Source organism: Neocloeon triangulifer, unplaced genomic scaffold (genome assembly GCF_031216515.1).
Source record: "Neocloeon triangulifer isolate White Clay Creek 2 clone unplaced genomic scaffold, ASM3121651v1 ptg000002l, whole genome shotgun sequence".
Lineage (NCBI taxonomy): Eukaryota > Metazoa > Arthropoda > Insecta > Ephemeroptera > Baetidae > Neocloeon > Neocloeon triangulifer.
Genome location: NW_026775545.1, coordinates 4,561,451 through 4,581,617, shown reverse-complemented (window position 1 = coordinate 4,581,617; position 20,167 = coordinate 4,561,451). Strand labels below are relative to the sequence as shown.

General features: G+C 35.8%; 2 protein-coding genes across 2 annotated transcripts in view; both read right to left on the bottom strand.

The window, feature by feature from the left end:
- Positions 1-12,602, bottom strand: part of LOC132205413 (nucleoredoxin-like) — a 30,166-nt gene extending 17,564 nt beyond the window's left edge. The window contains exon 1 of the mRNA XM_059634454.1: positions 12,214-12,602. Coding sequence (XP_059490437.1) covers positions 12,214-12,516 — 303 coding nt within the window. The 5' untranslated portion in view covers positions 12,517-12,602. The remainder of the gene's footprint in view (positions 1-12,213) is intronic.
- Positions 12,603-13,298: 696 nt separating this feature from the next.
- Positions 13,299-19,245, bottom strand: LOC132204995 (sodium-coupled monocarboxylate transporter 1-like). Its single transcript, XM_059633792.1, has 15 exons — positions 19,052-19,245; positions 18,498-18,697; positions 18,142-18,301; positions 18,003-18,068; positions 17,631-17,682; positions 17,207-17,274; positions 16,949-17,103; positions 16,697-16,837; positions 15,812-15,920; positions 15,505-15,614; positions 15,258-15,441; positions 14,986-15,072; positions 14,750-14,919; positions 14,461-14,689; positions 13,299-14,402 (listed from the first exon to the last, which is right to left on the bottom strand). The coding sequence occupies exons 2-15, from the start codon at positions 18,692-18,694 to the stop codon at positions 14,364-14,366; spliced, it is 1,767 nt and encodes a 588-aa protein (XP_059489775.1). The 5' UTR covers positions 18,695-18,697; positions 19,052-19,245; the 3' UTR covers positions 13,299-14,363.
- Between the last annotated feature and the right edge of the window lie 922 nt (positions 19,246-20,167).

Sequence of the window (20,167 nt, the reverse complement as noted above, 5' to 3'; positions counted from 1 at the left end):
TTAGACCAGACAGACCCGAAATTTTAATGGTCTAATTTTAATTTTCAATTATTTTCAAAATATCTGACTCTTGCGATATTTTGATGGCGGTAGTCGCATATTTTGAAAATACGAAAATTGAACCATAATTATTTTAGGTCTACGTGGTCTAGAAATTTCAAATTCTGTAGGTCTAATGAGTAAAAATGTTAGACCAGACAGACCCGAAATTTTAATGGTCTAATTTTCATTTTCACTAATTTTCAAAATATCTGACTCTTGCGATACTTTGATGGCGGTAGTCGCATATTTTGAAAATACGAAAATTGAACCATAATTATTTTAGGTCTACGTGGTCTAGATTTTTCAAATTCTGTAGGTCTAATGAGTAAACCTTTTAGACCCCAGGCAGACCTGGAATTGCGAAGGTCTAATCATAATTTTCAATAATTCTCATAATTGGAAAATTGTGATAGAAAATTTGATTGAAAATTGACGAAAATTAGTAATCTGAGGGAGTGTAAGCGCCACCGTTTTGAACGACGGAGATAATATATTATTTTTTCATTTCTTATTTGCAATTTTCAATTTTCATGAAATCCATCTACAGTGTTAGCCTTCAGTTTATTATTTCTTGTAAAAAAAGATTCACGACCGTTCTGTGCTCAATTTCAGAAAATTTATGACAATCCACTTTTTAGAAGCAAAATAAATAAAAAATTAGAAGTGCAAAATTTATTGGGATTTGCTGTAAAGGGTTTAAAAACTCACCAAATCTAGTCTAAAATTTAAAGGTTGAGTTATTTTTCTGGTCCACCTTTTACCTCATTTTACTTCAATTTTATTTTGAGGGGAGAATTTTTATATTTTTCTTCTCCCTTGACGGCGAAAAAAGTGAAAAGAGAAACAAAAGAAAGGAAAGGTTTTAGGCGGGTAGGTCGTTAAGCCAAATTGGACGCCGTGACGCCTAATTGCCGCCACTCGCCTCATAATCGCCACCCTTGCAACGCCACATTCAGCCACCTTGGGAGCACGTCGTGCAAAAAAATAAAATAAAAAATACAGGTCTTTCGTCTTTCCTTATTAATCTTTCGAAATGAAAATGTTGCGTTCCGGGATCGATCGATAAAACCTCCAGAGGAAAAATGGGGAAAAAACGTTTCCACGCAAATAAAAAGCACTGCTTTTGTGTCAGTGTGTCTTTTTCCTTCAGCACATTCATGTGAGGTTTAGTCTGCGGGACATTCTCATTCACGGGCGCACAATATTGTGAGAAAGAGCGCCGCTTGTTTGCCAACTATTCACACGCCGCCCCCGGCTCTCTTCCCATCGTGTACTTTTATTGAGCTGTTTGTACAGCTGTGCGAAATTTCGCACTTAATGCGCGAATGAAGTCAAACAATAAGCGGCGGATTCAGCACGAATCGTCCTTTGTGAAGAATTGTTTTGGGAGGAAGCGCAAAAAATTTGTGCGCTAGGCGTGGATTTATATTTAATAATCGATCTCTCTGCGAAATCAAAAGGGAATAAAATTTTATTTGCAGCTTGATAAATTTGTTAACTCTAATGCAGCTCTACTGGAGATCTAAAATTGTACGACGATTATATTTGGTTCCTGCTTTAATGATGGCAAAGTTACTCAAAATACATTCGTAAAATTAAAATCTAATTTCCTAAGGAGAATGTATGAGACCAAAGTTAACAGAGAGATTTTTAACTTTTTTTAGTAAAGTTATATTTCAATTTATTTTTATGAATTAAATTTTGTCAGCTTAAATTTTATCACAAGTTTTATTGAAATTCTTTTTGTGTGAGTCCCTTACTTTGAAATATTCATTAAATAAACCTGGACGCAATTAAATTTGCAAATCCTGCAAATTTTGACGAGACTCCCTAATTTTCAAATATTCATAAAATTAAATCAGAATGTAATTTAATAAAAAAAATATCAAATAAGATAAAACCTCAAGAGTTATATTAATTTATCTCTGGCAATTTTTGTCAAATAATTATTTGTAAAAAAAACTTCCATCATAATCTCAGTTCTCAAAAACAAAATTGTTAGGACCAACTGTTTAATTAACTTTAGTAGACAAAAACTGAAGTTCTGACAGCCGTAATTATTTTTTTCTAAAAGTTCCGATTCGAATTCTTCTACCTTATTTAAGGTTCAAGTTTAACGCCCTAACCAAAAAAGTTTTCATCGGCTCCATCAGCGACGTGCATTGTTTATTGTTTCTTTTTCTTATGGGCAAACTTCAACAAAACAAAACCAAACCAGTCTTCACTGTTGCTTCCGCCCTCGAGCCGAGAAGCGTCTAGAGTAGCAAACTCTGCTCACTTTCGTTCCGCAGGAGGATCAGAAAGCGAAAGTTTGTTACACCCCAAAATTGCCGCTGCGAGGGTTGGTCGGGCGTTAGTCGCCGGCAGCGCGAAATTTCCTTGGCCATAAATGATGGCGCGGGGGTTAAAACTGCCGCCGGAATAAATTGCATTCTGCGCTGGAAAAGCAAGTGCGGGCGGGGGTGCAAAAGAGAAATGTTGGTGCGAGGGTGCAGGTTTGTACAGCTTCGCCGTGTTGTGCATTGCGGCGCTCTCGCGGCGACACAATCCTCGGGGGTGTATTAAAACTGACCCCCGTGTCAATATTACCGATAATTTATTGCCAAAGGCCTCAAGCTTGCTGACTCAAAATAAGTGCAAGCAAAAACAGACAAGGGTGTAAAATAAAAAATGCAATTATATTATTTACAGCAGGGGTGAAGGAAAGAAAAATGGAATGAATATTTTATTGATTTAAGATGATATTCGTCATGAATTATTGGTGACTGAAAAAGAAGACGACGTTTCCCTCATAAATTCGTCTTTTGAAAGTAAAAATTCTTTTATATAAAGACAACGATTTTTCAAATTTTATATTAGCAATTAAAAGTTTAATAAAACCAAGATTTTATTTACATAAAATTTATGACAGAACTATCATATTTATTTATTTATTAACTGCCGATTTAATTCAAATTTAAATTTTTGTTTTAAACAAATCATTTGTGGGAAGTTTTTAATGAAATTTGAATGGATTTTCAACAATGTTAGAATAACAATTCAAATTATGCATTAATAAATTAAGTATAAAATATCAAACTTCATATTTGTTTCCGTTAAAAAAGGAAATTATAGTTCTTTGTCTCCTATTTTTCAAATCATAATGACAAAATTTGCATAGAAATTGTATTTATGAATTTTGGAGAGCGAATTACTTACTTCATTTCCATCAATTTAATAATTACATGTCGGCTGGAAAAATAATTATTGCCCATGTCGTTGCATGGTTTCATTTTGTCAGCGTAATTTTATTGTGACTTTTATTTGTTTCTTAGTCATTGTGAGTCAATTTACAATTTTGAGAAATGAATTAAATATTTGAATGCCACATCATTGTTTGATATTTTAAAAGTTTATTAATCAATTTGTACAATAATCAAACACAAATACTGTTCTCATATTAAAGAGGACCCCTTTAATATTTTTTTAAGATGGAAATTTGGTCTTACAAAAAATATTGTCTCCTATTTTTTTTTTCAAACGATAATGTATGGAATTCTTTCTTCAAGATATTCAATTTTAGATAAATGCTCTGATTTTGTATAATTTCATAACAGTTCACGTGCCGAGCGTGAAATTTGCATCTGTGATTGCCCAATTTTCATATCAAGAGGGTCCTCGCCGCTAAAGAACGTTGGATTCTCATACATAAAAAGTGTCAAACGCAGTGAAAAAATTTAATATTCACCCGTAGTAGAAAGCGAACCACCATTCAAAACTCCCCTTTCCGTTCCTTCCCTAACTAAAAGAGTGGCACCAAAAGTGAGCGTCACCAAAACGAAAAGTTTGCATGCGCAGAGCAATAAAAGAAGACGCCAGGGGTGGTGCCTTTAGAAAAAATATTGCACATCTCTTTTGGAGGGTTTGTTCGGAATTAATGAGATTCGCGCAGGCAGGGGTTCGCCGCGTCCCCCGTGCCGATAACGAAGGGCCCCTGAATGAATATAACACAGGTGCGTGCACATACAGCACTGAATGACGTGCACTGACTTTGCCTACGTTGTGCCAGGCTAATTGAAAATAATGGAGCCGGCGTTGCAAAGCCGAGGGGAGCGCCTTTGTTTCGAGAGCGCCGGTCTTCCTACCCGGCAAATTAGCCACGTGTGCGAAACTTCATCAACGCCGGCTGATTTGGTTTGCATCGATTTGGACCAATCAATGCGTCATATGCTAATTTTCAATTCACGACACGGACAGCAAGGGTTGGAAAATTAGCTAGATTAAAAATTATTTTGTTTTGTGCTCATTTTTATTTATCAATATTGGAATCTCTAAAGCAAATTTCCCTTGCCATACTTAACAAAATTTCTGATTTGTATTTTATTCATTCTTTTTAAAGTACTTTCTTTTGGCTTATTCAAATAATGTTTTTAGAAATTAAAAATTATTATATTTAATTTTATCAAACATGAGAATGTTGTGTTTCCTCATTGTAACTTTTTTTATTTGCCAAATTTTATGTTAAAAATATTTATAAAAATTTAAAAAGTTAGCTCAAATAATTCAATTTTTATTTGCCAGGCAATTTTGCTTAGTTTTATTATTTAAATAAAATTGCTCAAAATATTTGAATTCTTTTCCTGTATGAAAATTCATGGAGCATTCAGAAAATTCACAGTCTTAAATTTAAAATTGCCTTAATTGCTCGAAAGGATTGTTTGCCTAAAAGCATTCCGCAATTTCCACACTAATAATGTATACAGAGGTGCAAATTTATAGGCGTTTCCTCTTTAGATAATGCATGGGCGTCCATTACACTTTATTGCGAGAGGCCGGATAACAATTGCGAAATTATGCGCGGCGTGTCTCTCTCTAATTAAGCGTAATCTGCGTTCAATGGGGCCGCTGCTCCTTTCGGGGCTTCGCGTTGCCATGGCGACGGTGCGAAATATCGCACTTGCAACCGCCGCATCGCACCCCAACTACAACAACTACGGTACATACACGCAGGTGCATTGTCAAGTGGAGGCGAAGAGAGAGAGAGGAGAGATGGTCCGTAATCAACACCGAGTGCAACCTACACGAGCTCTGTAATTAAACGCTCACACAATCAACGTGAGATTAAAAAAAAGTGTTAAGTTGGAGAAGAAAGAATCGCAAAATAAAATCAACTTCACGGCCTGAAACATAAGTTTTTTTTGTCCGCAATTATCGCTGCTTTACATGTTTTTTTCTTCAATATTAAAATAAAGAAGAAAAGTCATGAATATAATTAAAACAAATATTTTAGAGAAATAAATTCAAGTTAGAAAAAGTGCGAAAAAAAGAGACATGAAAAGCAAACTTAAAGCAGTTTTAATGGTAGAATTTTTTTATTTTGGAGTTTTGAAATTAACAGAAAATGAAATAGATCCTGGATATAAAGAAAATTAAGCGGCATTAATTTTGAATTTATATTTTAAATAGCTTTAAAAATTCTCTAAGGACGAAGTGAATTCAGTTTTCATATTCTCGTGATAAAATAACTTTTCTTTGATCTCTTTCATCCTCTTTGTCTTTGCTTTCCCTAACCTTTTCAAAATAAAACTCAAAAGAGGTCTTTCGGCTGGAATGAGAGAGTGAATAAAACTCATAATCCTCAAAGTGTGTGTTGCGATTTAATAACTTGAACAACTTGCTAAAAATCCAAACCTTAAAATAAAAAACCACAGAAAGAGAATAAAGTCATTGCCCTCTTTTTCCATGCGTCATAAATTCCACTATTTAATGCGTCTGCCGCCTGGCAGCATCAAGATTTCCCTCGGAAAGATAATGTCTTTGTCGCTGAATTGCATTTGAAATTTTCTGGCCGACACGCTGTTGGATTTTTTTTCCAAGCCGAATTAAAAATAATCACGCATATAAACTGCGTGCATTAATTATGGTGCGTGACAAGACGCCGTAATACTGCACAAGGGACCAAACTTGTGAAATGAGTTAGGTACGAAAAAGTGGGAGCACTCAAAGGAGTTCAAAGGAAAAGAGCGGGCTCTCGATTTCTTTTTCAGGCGCCACGGCAACAAAGAGTTGAAAGGAAATCCGCAGAAGAGTTGCCTTGCGGCCAGGGCTTTGCGTGATAAATCTTGAACCTTCGTTGGACCGGCAACGAGTGTCTTTTGACACGCGCCGAATTCTTTTTTGCGGATGATAGGAAGGAAGGGACGCAGTTTGCCAGGATTAGTAAACGGCAAAGGCCTTAAGGTTCTGGTGAGCGTGCGATTTGCATTTTTATTGACTTTCTGCGCAAAAAGTTGCAGATTGGAGTTTTTTCACTCCTTTTTCGTTTTTACATAAGGTTTTTTTTAATTTTCATGATGTTTATATTCTATTCTAATTGATCTCAGTAAAAAAGCTACGATTAAATATATTGAATTTGAATAATCAGCAAAAATTTACTTTAAATAATATAACAATTTTAAATCAACTTTTTTTTCTCTGTTGGTTCTTTTTGGCCGAAACTCGCAAGTTTTCTCTATTATGACCTAAATTGCTAAAAAAAATCAATTTGTCGCAATTTGTAAATATTAAGCCGCGCTGAGTCAATATTTGCAGCAAATTTTGCACAAGTAACAACCAATAAAATGTATTATATAAACTTAATTTGATGGCATTAATCTGTAGAATAATTTCCAATTTATTGTGAACTGCTAAACTACTGGCTATGACTGTTTTTTTTCTCTTTTTCTTCTTCTCAATTTCGTAAATTCTATTAAAAAAATTGTATTAAAATAAAAATTTTAAATTAATTTTGTTTTCTTCTAGGAACCAAATAATGTAGTTATTTTCATAAAAAAAAATTTAGAATGTAAAACCCGTTAAGGAAAAACCGTCGTTAATTGAAATTGATTGAAATCATGATCCTCAACTGTGAAACTATATTCTTCACAATTTCCTAAAAAACTATAAAAAAAACCGAAGGTTGAATCTCACTCACAGCCAGTTTGATCTTATTTTTCTGCTTTTTCCCTTTTCCTTAACACTTGAACCTATCAGGAAAAACAATTCTCAAGAGGGAGGAATCACTTTGCTGGCGGGCAGCTCAATTCCAGCTGGTGAAACAAGAGCAGACGTTCGCCGTCATCAATCAGCAAAAAGCAGATGCGAAATTGGGCTGACCGTCTCTCGGCGCTCCGCCGAGGAAGGGTGTACGCGACGCGACTACAGATTTTCAGGGGCGAAAAACACCCCTGGCACACGCACACGCTGATCGATACTCCTCCCGACTGCAGCTCTGCACCAACCCCCATTGTGCGCCAATTTAGAATTTTGCACGGCGGGAAAGGACGAGACAAGGGAGGCCCGCCAAGTGTCTTGTCAAACTGAATAATTATAATTACGAAATGGCTCCTAACAAAATTTATTATTTATGCTTCGAACCAAAATGGAAAAGAATATAGAATTAAAAATCAAATCAGTTTCTTCAGAAATTTTTGAATTTGATTCAAAATTTTTTTAATATTTTTTCTTTCGTCTTTTTTAACTTAGAAAATTTTTCTAAACGAAGAAATCTTGTATATTGGCAACTTCGTCAAATTTAAATATTTTACTTTTTCTTCCTTCACAAATTTCTTGGAATCATTTCAACTAGAACTATAAAATATAATGAAAAACACAGTTTTTATCTTCATCTTTTTTATAAAAGCGCCATAGTTTGTTTAAAACATACGGAAAATTCCTCGTCGGAGGCAATTTCATGCAGCAGTCGCTTCATATTGTCTTTATGGAAATTCGATACAAAAAAAAAATTGGCTCGTGTCGTATCTTTATTCCGCAGCTCAGAGATTTAGCAGAGATGGTGAGGGTGAAATTCTCATTCGGCGACACGGCCGGGTCGAGGGTGGAAAGTCGCATTTTTTCGAAACGGTCAATATTTCCGGCAATAAAAAGAAATCTGCTCTCTCTCGTTGGCTGCAACTTCCACGCGGAAAAGCAGGTACAATCTTTTACAACTCGCTACTACAGCAAATCAGACCCAATCTCATTTTTTTGCGAGGCAGGCAAGAGCGGAGAAAGTTTTGCCAAAAGTTTTGCGCCCGATCTTATTATCTTGGTATGAAATGGCAGGGGGAATTTTCCGCAGTCTCCTTAATTTCCTCTGTCGTTGTTCGAGAGTGCTTTATTGGATTAATTTTGAGGGTGAAGTTGAGGAGGAAATGTGCACTTTATGGAAATTTCGTCAAGGGTTCTAATGTTGCTGAATAAAAGCAAGGCGCTTTGTTTACAAAATTGGGTCGATTTGAATTTGCTTTGAATAGAATACGTTATATTATAAATTTGCCTGGAAAGGTTCAAGGGGGGGGGGGATGTGGAAATTGAACAAAATAATAGAATCAATTTTTCATAATTTTTCATGAGATTGAACTCATATGTTAACATTCAAGATAAAGCAATGTTGAATATTGCATGAAACTAATATTTTAAATGTATTTACAACAAAATATTATAATCATATATTATTTCGGTAATTTTTTTCTGCAAATGAAACACTTCAACAAATGTTTTGAGCTTGTAGGTAAATTTTACGAAAGGATTTGAAGACAGGTCAATAATTTTTAATTAAATTTGTATCATCAAATTAAGAACCAAGCAAATCATGCACAATGAGAAATATTTTTAAGGAAAACAATGAAAGAAATCCAATTTTCAATCTATTTGGAATACAAAACTTTTTCTACTAAAATGTCTCATCTCTTTATTCAAATGCACAGTTCACTGGTCTGGAAATTCAATTTAAGGAAGCGAAACAAGCCGAATTCCTCTGTTAGACAGCGAGACCGACCGAAATCCACCAAGATTTACGAGCTAACCGGAAAAAAAATCGATTCGGCGTTTTGTTTAACCAGCGACAGGATGAATGAAACACACAGCACACAAATAAATAATATCGCCGTGTGTGTGTTGGAAGAAATTATTAGATTGAGCCGCTTGGCGTGCGGTGAGACCGAGCCGAGCTTGTTTATTTTGATAAAGCCGAAACCATGTGCACACGGCAGATAGGTTTAAACAAGGGCATCCATCCACTCGCGAGCAGAGGCAACAGCGAACCAACAGACGACTGCCTTGTGACGTGCAATTCAACCGAATCGAGCCCGAGAGCTGAAATTGCGGCTTGCGTTTTGATTGCGCTCTTTTCAAACAAAGAGTCCCCTGTTTTTCCATCTCAGTAAATTAATTAAATTAAGACGTGATAATTATTTCTTGATTGTGCTCGCTCTTCCGCTGGGAAAAAATAGCAGCAGAGCAGTCTCTTATCTCGCTCCCAGCGGGTTTTAATTATATACCGAGTAATTTTAATTATTTTTTGTCTGCTGTGAGTGGAAGGTGAAAGAATACGTGTTTGTTGTTAATTTGCTTACTTAGCTGCTAATTACATGGTATTTAAAACGCTCCCTTATATATTCTGTAATTAAGCTTCTTATTCATTTTTTTTTTCAAATTTAATGGAAAAATCCAGGCGCTGATTACAATTATTAAATTATCCGAAGTAATCAAAAATTCATCTAAAAATTCACAAAACAGTGGATTTTTTCGTTTATTCCATTTACTTGTCATATTTTAGTTATTTTTATTGTTGCTATATATTTTCTTTGTCCAAATTCCAGACTGTTTCAGAAAAGAGCCTTAAAATTAATAGTGCGATATAGGAAAATATATTCTTTAGCAATCTACGTTAGTACGTTAAAAAGAAATTATTTTTCCTATAAATTTTTAAGTCATTTGAATTATCATTATGGTCGACCCAAATTCAAATTTGTACAAAAACGGGACGTTTCCACGTTGCTTTTTATTTTGAAACGGGAGCATTTCGGAGATTGCTTTACTCGGAAATCTGCTTGCACCCCTTTGTCTCGGCTTTCGAACGGGGCACTTTCATTTTTGCTGCCTCGCCGGCACTCACGAATAATGAGAGCACCGGTGGGTGACTTTTGCGCGTGCCTCTACACATATCCATATCACGGGAGGCGCTCATCGCAACGCGCGCGAATAATGGATCTTACGTCATCGCAGGAATGCTTTTAGCACCTAAATTTTTCCACTTTCGCCGCGCCCAACCGTAATTTTTTACGATTTCGCCGCCCAGACGCGAGTAATTACTTTTGCCAAAGTGCCCACATTTAACATCTTGTTCCAGGAGAGGCGAGGAAAAAAGGACCTAATATAAAATGAAATGCTATTTGTATCTGAAAGCCGAAAAGACTATAAAATGTGTTTTCCTCAGCAGCACTTTGATGTCTTAAGTACATTTAATGATCATTCTATCAAATTATTGCTAATTTGACAATTTGTAGAAAATAATCACATCAACCATTTGTGCGCGATTTTTCTCCAAATTAAAACCATTTTAAATTGGGTCTGTTTGAATTCTGCAACTTTTGAACAGATGCTTGTCGATCTTTTTATTTAATTATTTAAACAATGAATTTAAACAAATTAATAATATATCTTCTTTCTCTTTCCCTAATCCAACCCTACCGTTGACGAAATTAAGTTTTAATTTTTGCGTTGTTTTCTAAATGAAAGTGGAGTCGATATAATTGTAAATAATCCCACAAATAATTAATTTATAACTTCTTTGTTAATTTTTTCCGTCTCAACGGATCGCAACAATAAAATTTCTAGTGAAAACAGAGTATATTATAATCATTTCAGTAGAAATGAAATTTGATGAAATAAAAACATTCAATTTTGTTATTTTCAGACGTCAATAACTAGCAAAAATTCAGAAAAGCAAACGAAAATAACATAAACAGAAAATAATATCTCTGTGTATTTCTCAAGAGATATTCATTTCTGCGCACAACAACTTGACTTTTTTCCTACCCAAGGGGAACATTTTTTAATTAAGAACGTGGCGGAAGTTCTCAGACAGCTAGTATCGATTTTCCAGACGGAGCAAAACTATTTAAAAGCGCGCCATGATACTTTAATCTCCGCGCTCAAAAGCCCTTCTTTTTCTCGCGCCTGCAGCTTTGCGGTCGACGCCGAGAATTTTAATTCGAGTGCCACGATCAATTTCGCCTCTATAAAAAATTTATATGTGTATACATCATTGGACGGCGCAAGCTGCCGAGCAAGCTCATGAAATATGCACCGCGCACCGACAAACAACCGAACGACTCGCAGAGCCAAGTTTAATTCGCGGCGACTCAGCCGTGAATTTCATATTTCATTACTCGCCGCGCAAGCCCATTTTTCAATATTATAAAAATTAAATAAATTAGTCGACAGCGAGTGACAGGAATAAAGAATTGGCAGAGCCTTGAGTTTTAAAGAAGGACCAGAATTTCCTGTTGCTGCGGTCGTAAGAAATTCGCACAAAAACACACACTCGCTGAAATCCAGTTTGCTGCTTTGTGCTGGCTTGCGAACAATGTAAAGAGAGAAAAATTCCTCTTCGGTCGCAAGAGGATGAAAAGAAAAATTTGTATAATCGAGGATGTGTGCCTGTTTTTTCGTTGCTAACTATCTTGCTCTGGAGGACGGACCGCTGTTTTATTTTCTTTCATGTTCCTTTCCAGTAAATGGTTTTTTTTTTGCTGGCGTGCTTTTTGCGAAACGTCTGGTCGTCAAAAGTAATGAGTGAATACAATGCTCTGCGGAATTCTTGAGCCCTACAAGCGAAATTTTCATCAACGAGAAGCAACAGGGTTTTCAAAAGAGAAGAGCTTTTTGTTTTTTGGGCCTAAACTGACGAAGAAAACGGTCATTGGTCTAATTTAATATTAAAATTTTAAATGCTTTGTTATTCATATCATATTTAAAAATTCAATACAATTTAATTTACTGAGTTTTATGAGATTGAGTTGGAAGATGATACTTGGAGGCAAAGAGTATTTATTTTAAATTATATAATGTTTATTGGCGTTGAAAAATTTATTACAACTCTTTTCAATTATGAAACAACAACAAACACTAATATACAAATTATTTATTAATAAAATTACTCATCAAGCTTAAAATATAAATTAAATAATATTTAATTAAAATACGTACAAAATAATTTATTTTGTTTATTAATTTTATTTGTAAAACTCTAATAACTATTTTTATTATTATAAATTATATTTTTTTACTTATTGAATATAAAATTGAAAATAAAATTTAATATGAAATTCGCCTTTGCTAAATATTATATTGTAACATTTGACAAACCTTATTGTGCGAAGCTGTTCTGGGCAGTGCCGGCCATGGTAAATCCCGGACGCTGTCCACGAAGGGCTGCTCGTCCTCTTCCAACGAGAGCACGACCACCTCAAATCGGGACGATTTTTCCTCCTTCCTGGCCGCGAAGAATTCCTTCAGTGCCAAATTAAAGTCCTCGCACTGTTGGGCACAAACGACGTACACGCCGAGCACAAATTCCGCCGCCTCCGGGGGCAGCACGTCCCCCGCCGGAACCGACTTTTCGCCCCCGAGGAGCAGTTCGGCAGTGCCGAAGAGCCGCTTCAGAGCCATGAGTTCAGAGCACGTGCCAACTGGGGGCAGTGGGGGCGGCTGATGGAGGGCCGTGCGCGCCTCCAGGCCTCGGCTCGCAGACTGAGCCGGCGAAAACGAAGCCGCGAGTCGCCGCGGCCGCCGATTGGCTGCGGGCAGGGCCTGCGCCTCGAGCGCTCTGTGTCCATCGGAAGGTGATTTACGGGACAATTAAAATGCTTCGACTTTATGGCAATTTGTTATTACCGACGCGAACAGGCGTTTACGATAAACTGGATGAACGATCGTGCGGTTTGCAATGTGCTTATTCTCAAGTTTGTTTACCACTAGACGTTTAAAATAAACAATTAATATTCAAAAAAATCACGTATATTTTTGAAGAATCTTAAAAATTAAAATAAATAATTACTAGCCTTTTTGTTTCACAATTCAATTTTCTCTCACAAAAATTGCTTTTTATTGTAAAAGTTGTGGTATAAATTAAATATTCAAATAATTTTTTCTGATTTTTGCCGTTTTGAAGATGACGCAAAAGACATGAAATATGATTCTCAAAAGATGGCTTATAAAAATTACTATATGAAAGGTGAACAGAAATTATCATTCAAAATGTTTCGCTATAATTTATTTTTATTTTACAATCGCAATTTGAACAAAAAAATTGATTTCACAATATTCTGGAGTTTTTTTTCGATTGGGGAAAGTCAGTTTTCCATCAAATAGGTTTTTTAATAGTTTTTGTTGGAGGAAAATTCAATTAAATACTTGATTTTAAAAAAAGAAGCATTCAATCATTCTAAAAATATGTCTCAAAATCATCTCATCGCCGTTTCCTTGTTAATTTTCTTCTTGACATAATTTTTACTGTACAGGGGTCTTTGTTTTATTTTTCTTTTGAAAATTCTCTCTTTCATCTTTCATGAATTGCGGTGTATAAAAATGGCCCGAAAGTGAAAGTAAAAAAGAAGCTTCAGACACCTCCATCTTTCTCACACTCTCGTCGCAAAGAAATTTTGGTGCGAAGCCCGGTGGTGCGAGTTTCATTATCAAAGCGGGCCTCAAGTTTTTCTCGCCCCCTCAGAGACTACATCATCAGCCGACAACAATAAAACCTCCCTCGAGCCGTTGTCGAGGGTTATGCAACCTGGCTGTTATCTGTGCTCGACAAAAAGCCTACGTACTCACCCTACCTGCTCATCTTTCTCTTTTCGCACGTGGATCCCTCACAAAGCGGGTGTGTGTGTCTCCTTCAAGATAATACGACCAGAAACGCGCGAAAAATTCCACCGCACGATGACAGGCTAAGTGTGCTGGAAAAAAACTCGGTTTGCCGAAGCGTGAAAGCAGGAAAATTTCAATTTTTATACATAAAATTTCTTTCCGGGCGATGCTCAGCACCCCTCCGAATGTGCAGAAAGTGCATCAGTGTGGAACAACAATGGAAAAAGGAAAAAAGAATTTCTAGAGTTTTATAGTATGGCATAAAAATTTCTTCTTTTATTTACCACAACAGCGTCTTCTACTCATTCATTTTCACTGTCTTTAGATTATATCAACAGATTAACTAAAAAATTATAAAAAGTATTTTTATAATGAAACCAAATCAATTTCAGCAAACATTGGAACATTTAAGCAAAATATACCTTGCAAATTTTTACCACTATCAGGAATTATACTATAAAAAATCAATTACATCAGATTTAAAATAAATCCAAGTTAAGATATGTTATTCTAGTATTGAATTTTTAATTAATTGAAAAATAAATTTTTTACAGTGAAAATTAAAAACTCCAGAAGGTCATCTTAACTTTAAAAATTTATTATTTAATAATTAATTTTATAAAAAAAAAAAATGAGAATTTCTCTATTCACTGTGCGTTGAGAAGTTGCATTTCTGTTTGCTTCCTCTGAAATGAAAAAGGCTTTTCAGAACAAATTGAATTGATATTTTCTCCAAGTATTCACCGCATTTCTTTCCTCCTTGTGGGGCCAGCCTAGCGAGGTCTGCCACTCGCGGCTGAGCGAGTCCATCAGTCGGACGAAAACCGGCGACAGGAGGTGGATGTCTGTGTGCTTAGGAATGGAAAATCCGGTGGCAAAGCTGACAACAATGGCCACCACAACGGTCACTAGCCACCCGATGATCGCGTACCACATGTAGGACACGGCAAATATCGGAAAAACGTCAGGATATCTGAGAAAAGAAGAGCAAAGTTGAGAAATTAGTTCGTTTAGTTTCAAGTTTTTTCAATACTCTGGGATGGTTTGGTTGCTCAGGAGGTGGTCGGCGATGGTGCAATTGCATCCGGTCACCGAGGTCTCTTTCATTGGGAACTGCATTTGTCCCAACGCTGTCACGTATTGGGCACCGCCGCCCATCCATGACATGAAAAGCAAGCCTGTAATTGCACCTGCAAATGCACCCTGGATATTTCAAAATAACAAATCATTAATTAATATTTTTGCAATCATATAAAAAAGTGTATAAACCTTTGAATTAACCCAAGGTACAAAGACACCCAAGGAAAAGACGCCTAATATGGGGCCCCCGACTATTCCGTGAACACTCAGGGCTGCCTATAAAAGTGATCGAAATGAGATTTGCTTCTTCCTTTTTTTTTAGAAAAATAGAAGCCAAACAATTGCTATTGAAATTAAATTTTACACTAAATTTGTTGTTTACAATCTGGTTAGATTATTTTTGTTGAATTTTTGCAATCAAGCAAGATTTTCAACTCTCATTATCGTCAATGTGGTTCTACCTGCAATACAGCACCTAGTTGCGCGACGACAAAAACAAGCCCCAAACTGAGCATTCCATAAGCAACACTTATCCATTTGGACAAACGGGCCGCTTTTGAGTCCTCCATCTGAATTCCGAAGCAGCCGCCAATAAAATCTTTCAAAGTGATCGCGGAAAGAGCCGAAAGACCGGTGGAAACAGAGCTGCAAGTTTAATAGAAAATATTATTTCAAATCAGGGATAAAATTCTGAAATATTTTTTTAACCTGAGGGCGCCGCTGAAAATTCCAGCAACAAACAAACCAGGCACTCCGGGGTAGTCGGCCATCGTGTCCATGACAAACAAGGGCATCAGTTGGTCAGAGGCCTTTACGAGCTAAATAACAAACAGAATTCTGAATGAGCATGTGTGCGAATTTCAGTCGTGCGGTTGGAAAATTGATTTTTATTTTCTGCACCGCGGCCTCGCATTAAATTTTCAGCCCTCGCGCTTGAGAGTGCAAAGGGCTCGTATCCGGCTTGTTTTTTTCTCTCTTTTTTTTTTGCTGAAAAAAGAGGCAACACTTCACCTACCCCAGCAGCCAAAGGGTCGCAGGCCGCGTATTTGACGTACATGACGAGGCCCGCCCAGCAACAAACCAGCAACAGGACAACTAGGCCAACACCATTAATCCAGAGTGCGCTGAAACAAAAATGGGGCGCACATGTACAGAAAAAAGTCGAGAGTTTGCCCGGTGAATGGAAAAGAAGTCAAGTGCGCGCACGTTTGTCTTGCTCCTGACGAGAAGGGCACGATGGACAAGAGAACGCGTTTCCGAGATTGAAAATGATAAAAACGACCGGAACCGACATATTCCAAAATTGCTTTTTTATAGTCCAATTAGTAAGAATTCAAAAAGTTCAAATTCAAATTTTAGTGCTCTTCTTAAAAAATATTTTCCAATTAATGGAAACTGAAGAAAAAAATTAAAAATATAGTTAAATCAGCTTTGCGATGCAAATTTGTAATGTACAGAAAATAATGGAAATTAATTTATACTGATTAAGATGCACAAAAAACTAGAAGTTCTTGAAAGGAATATATTTTCTATGAAATCAAAAAAAGTTATCCGTAGTCATGAGTTTTTTTTAAAACTATGATAAATTATTTATTTCACTGCCTAAAAAACAGCGGTTTTGGCAGGTTGATTGTGATTTCCAGTTATAATAATTTGCGCAAAATCTGTTTATTAAGTTTATTCTTTTTGTTATTTACAAAAACAATCCTAAATTTTGAACTGAAAATTAATGATAAATCGGGATAAAAATTGATAATTGCAGTTATCAGAAGGCAGATTTAAATCTTTCAAAATGAAAAATTCGGTTCAGTAAAATTATAAAATTTCTTTTCATAAATTAATGTAGCAGAGTTTTAGAATTTGAATATCAAATTATTGAATTGAAATCAGTTTTCCATACTTGATGGCCTGCTTTTCAGTCGGCACAGTGAGGTAACGTTGAATTTGCGCTTGGTTGGCCGAGTAAGTGCTGCTCCAAAGAAAAGTGCCGCCGATTACCATGTTCCACAACGTTTGCCTCGCTCTTGGGTCCCAGTCTAGACTTCAAACAAAATACTTCCATTAAAAACCAACTCGCGTGCATTTTGGTGGCAAAATTCATACAAACGGTTTTCTCTCTACGTCGAAAATTGTATTTCATAAAATGTGTTACTTAAAAAACTCGGCCCTTCCGGATCGCTGCGTTGCGCTCCAAACGGCTCCGAAGCCGCCGACGTCGGAATTGCCCCTGATCACGACTGCAACCATACCAGCGAACATCATCATCACTTGAAATGTGTCGGTCCAGATCACAGCTTTGATTCCACCCTGCAAATGTGCAAAACGTGTACGTTTTACGCCGAGAGAGCGGAAAAAACAAAGAAACAGTCTGGCCGCTTGCCAGTGGATGTAAAGGAAAAGTGGTACTCACGATGGACGTGTAAAAAATGCAGACGATGAAAATCACCGTTACCGCTGCGAATGTGTCTATTCCGGTCACTGCATTTTGAAGAGATACAAAATAAATATATATCAGCATTGGAAAGTTTTTTAGTAGAGATTTTGTTTCCATATCACTTATGCTATATTTATAATTATTAAAGATAGTTAACATTTGGATACAACATGAATCCGCTTGAAAATTTTGTGATAAGGTTTGAATCTTATAAAAATTCGTTGGTTAATTTGACAAACAATATACAAATTTATTAGACTCTTTAAGGCTTTTAATTTGCAGAAAATTTATGATTTGATTTGGAATTAAATTTTGCACATTAATCTTAAATTTAAATTGAATTACCATAAATTTATGGTTTGGTTTCTTATTAAAAAGATTATTTCAACAATTCATTTACCTTGATTTAGTGCCAGTGCTGGTGCGTAAACAACTATTGGCATGTAAGATACCTGAAAATTGAAACAAATTCTCATTATCACAAATTAAACAAAAGACAATTTCATTATCTCTTGCTCCCTTCAGCGTGGATTTTTAAAAGGTGTTTTAATTTTAATTTTTTTTTTTCAAGAATCTATTTTTGTTGATCAATAATCGCTTTGAAAAAACTAAATTCAATTCATTATCCACCATAATAAGCGGTCAAATAAATTGGAAGCCGACAATTTAATTATTGCTTTGAATTTAAAGATAATAATTCATGTTAAATTTTTATTGGTAGACCATTCATTAGTAAGTGGCATTAGGAAAATTGAAAATTGCGGCAAATTACCATATGAATGACGAACGTGATGCAGCCAAAGAGTCTGACAGACCTGCTGAACCGCATCTCCAAGTACTGTACGTACGTGACAGATAGAAATTAATTTGATTCATGTAAGGACTGCTTTATGTAAATTAGGGCTCCTTACTTCGTAGGCTGAAGTGAGACCGAGTCGGTGGAACACCGGCATGAATAAATAGGCAGCGATTGCCGTGGCAAAGAAATAGGCCACCCCAATCATGACAAACTGTGTGCCGTAATTGTACATCTCGGCGGGGTTGCCCAGCAGCGTTATCGCAGACATGAAGCTGTGCGCAGGACAACAAAAATCATATACTGTCAATTAAAAATATAGTTTTAAAAAATTAAATGTTTCCTTAAAAAAAACTGCTTTCTTCGTTAAGTGAGCGATTTATATCACAAGTCTTTGAAAGCAACTAAATTTATCAATTTTTTAATTTATAGTTATAAATAAAAAATAATTTAATCTTTTTAATAACACACCTTGCAAGTAAAGACATTGCCATGGGAAAAGTTGCCATCTTTCGACCACCCATCAGGATTTCGTTGGTCGACGACTCCTTTCTCTTGAAACCGTAATAGACGCCAATTGCCGCCGATACCAGGAGCATCAGGAAGCAAACCAAGTAGTCCGGCCACTTAAAGTGCGACACTACTGGACTACACGTTTCCAAATCCATGTTCTGGAATTAAGTAATATTTAAGGGAACACCGAAAAGAAAAAGGAACAATTAAATCAAATTATGATTATTTCATGCAGTTTCTTTTGATCTGGTAGATAAGGGCGTGTGTTTGGTACAGAATTAACTTTATAAATTGTAATTGAAAATAATCATTTAAAACGAGGAATTAATAAAGCCTGCAAAATTGATCATCGCAGTTAAAATATTATTTGAAGTAAATTAAATTAAATATTTATTCATCTTTTTCCTAAACAAACATATTTGAAACCGATTCAATTTAATTTGCTGTGAAAATAATCATTTTGAAAAATACAAATTTACTAAGGAAATAAAAACAATATATTCAGTTCGTACCTTTTTGTTGCGTAAGAAACTCGACGAATTAAATCCAATTGGAGTCTTTGTTAATATTAGAGTCGCCTAACATGCAAATCTCCTCACGGGACCAAGCACCAGTTGAATTCGGCAGGGACGGGCAGTGAATGAATGGAATCGCGCGATTAGCACATGCAAAGTGCACGCCCGCGATTATTACTAAAGTGGCCTCGGCACTGTCGCTCTCTACGAGCTCCTTCGCGCCGCGCGATCGTGAACAGGTTTTTCTTATATCATTTTTCGCGCCGCGTTTTCACAGATTTATTTTGGAACCTGCTCAAGGCTACGAGCAAAACTAGCTCTCTCATAATTAATACGCACTGTGAATTTTCATATAACATGCGCACAAGTAATAAAAGTGACGGTTAGAAAAACCGAAAATAAGAGAAATAATTTTTTGACTGATATTTTCTGAAGGGCTCTTGGGCTACAGAAAACCTGTTCCTAGATTATGCACGGCCCATTATTTTGGCGCCGAGTTGATCGCTTATCGAGAAGTTGGAGCAGGAAGCCGCGAGTCCATTATTTTTGCGCTACAGCAAGCGTCTGATCAACATATTCATACATATGTAAGTGCGAAGGCGCGACAGCGTTCCATAATTATTCATATTACAAGAAGAAACTCTTAACCACCCAGCACGTCGTTAAAAAGGAAGGATCAACCTGCTTCTAATTTTTATTAGGATCGAGAAGCGGAAAAAATCGTGGTTTAATAATTTTTATCTACCCCAGAAAAAAAATAAAAAACATATAATATTTACTGTAGATGATTGATTTGCAATTATGTGTTATTTTTTCTCGAGTAGTAAATTGTAAGTTAAATTTTTTTCCCCTTTTCTAATTAGACTGTTTTTTCTCCTATTTTTTGTAATTTTTATTATTTTAAATTGAATGTTTTTATCTCCTTTTTTGTAATTATTATTGTTTTAAATTGAAAATAATATCACTGTGTGTTATAAATTCATTAAAACTTGCAAAAAATAATAAAACTCTAAATCTACTGGCTCTGAATTATTATTTAATCTTCTTTCCTGTGGTTTTCGTCGATATTTCAGGATAGTTATTTCATGACTTAACAAATTTATTAATTCATGA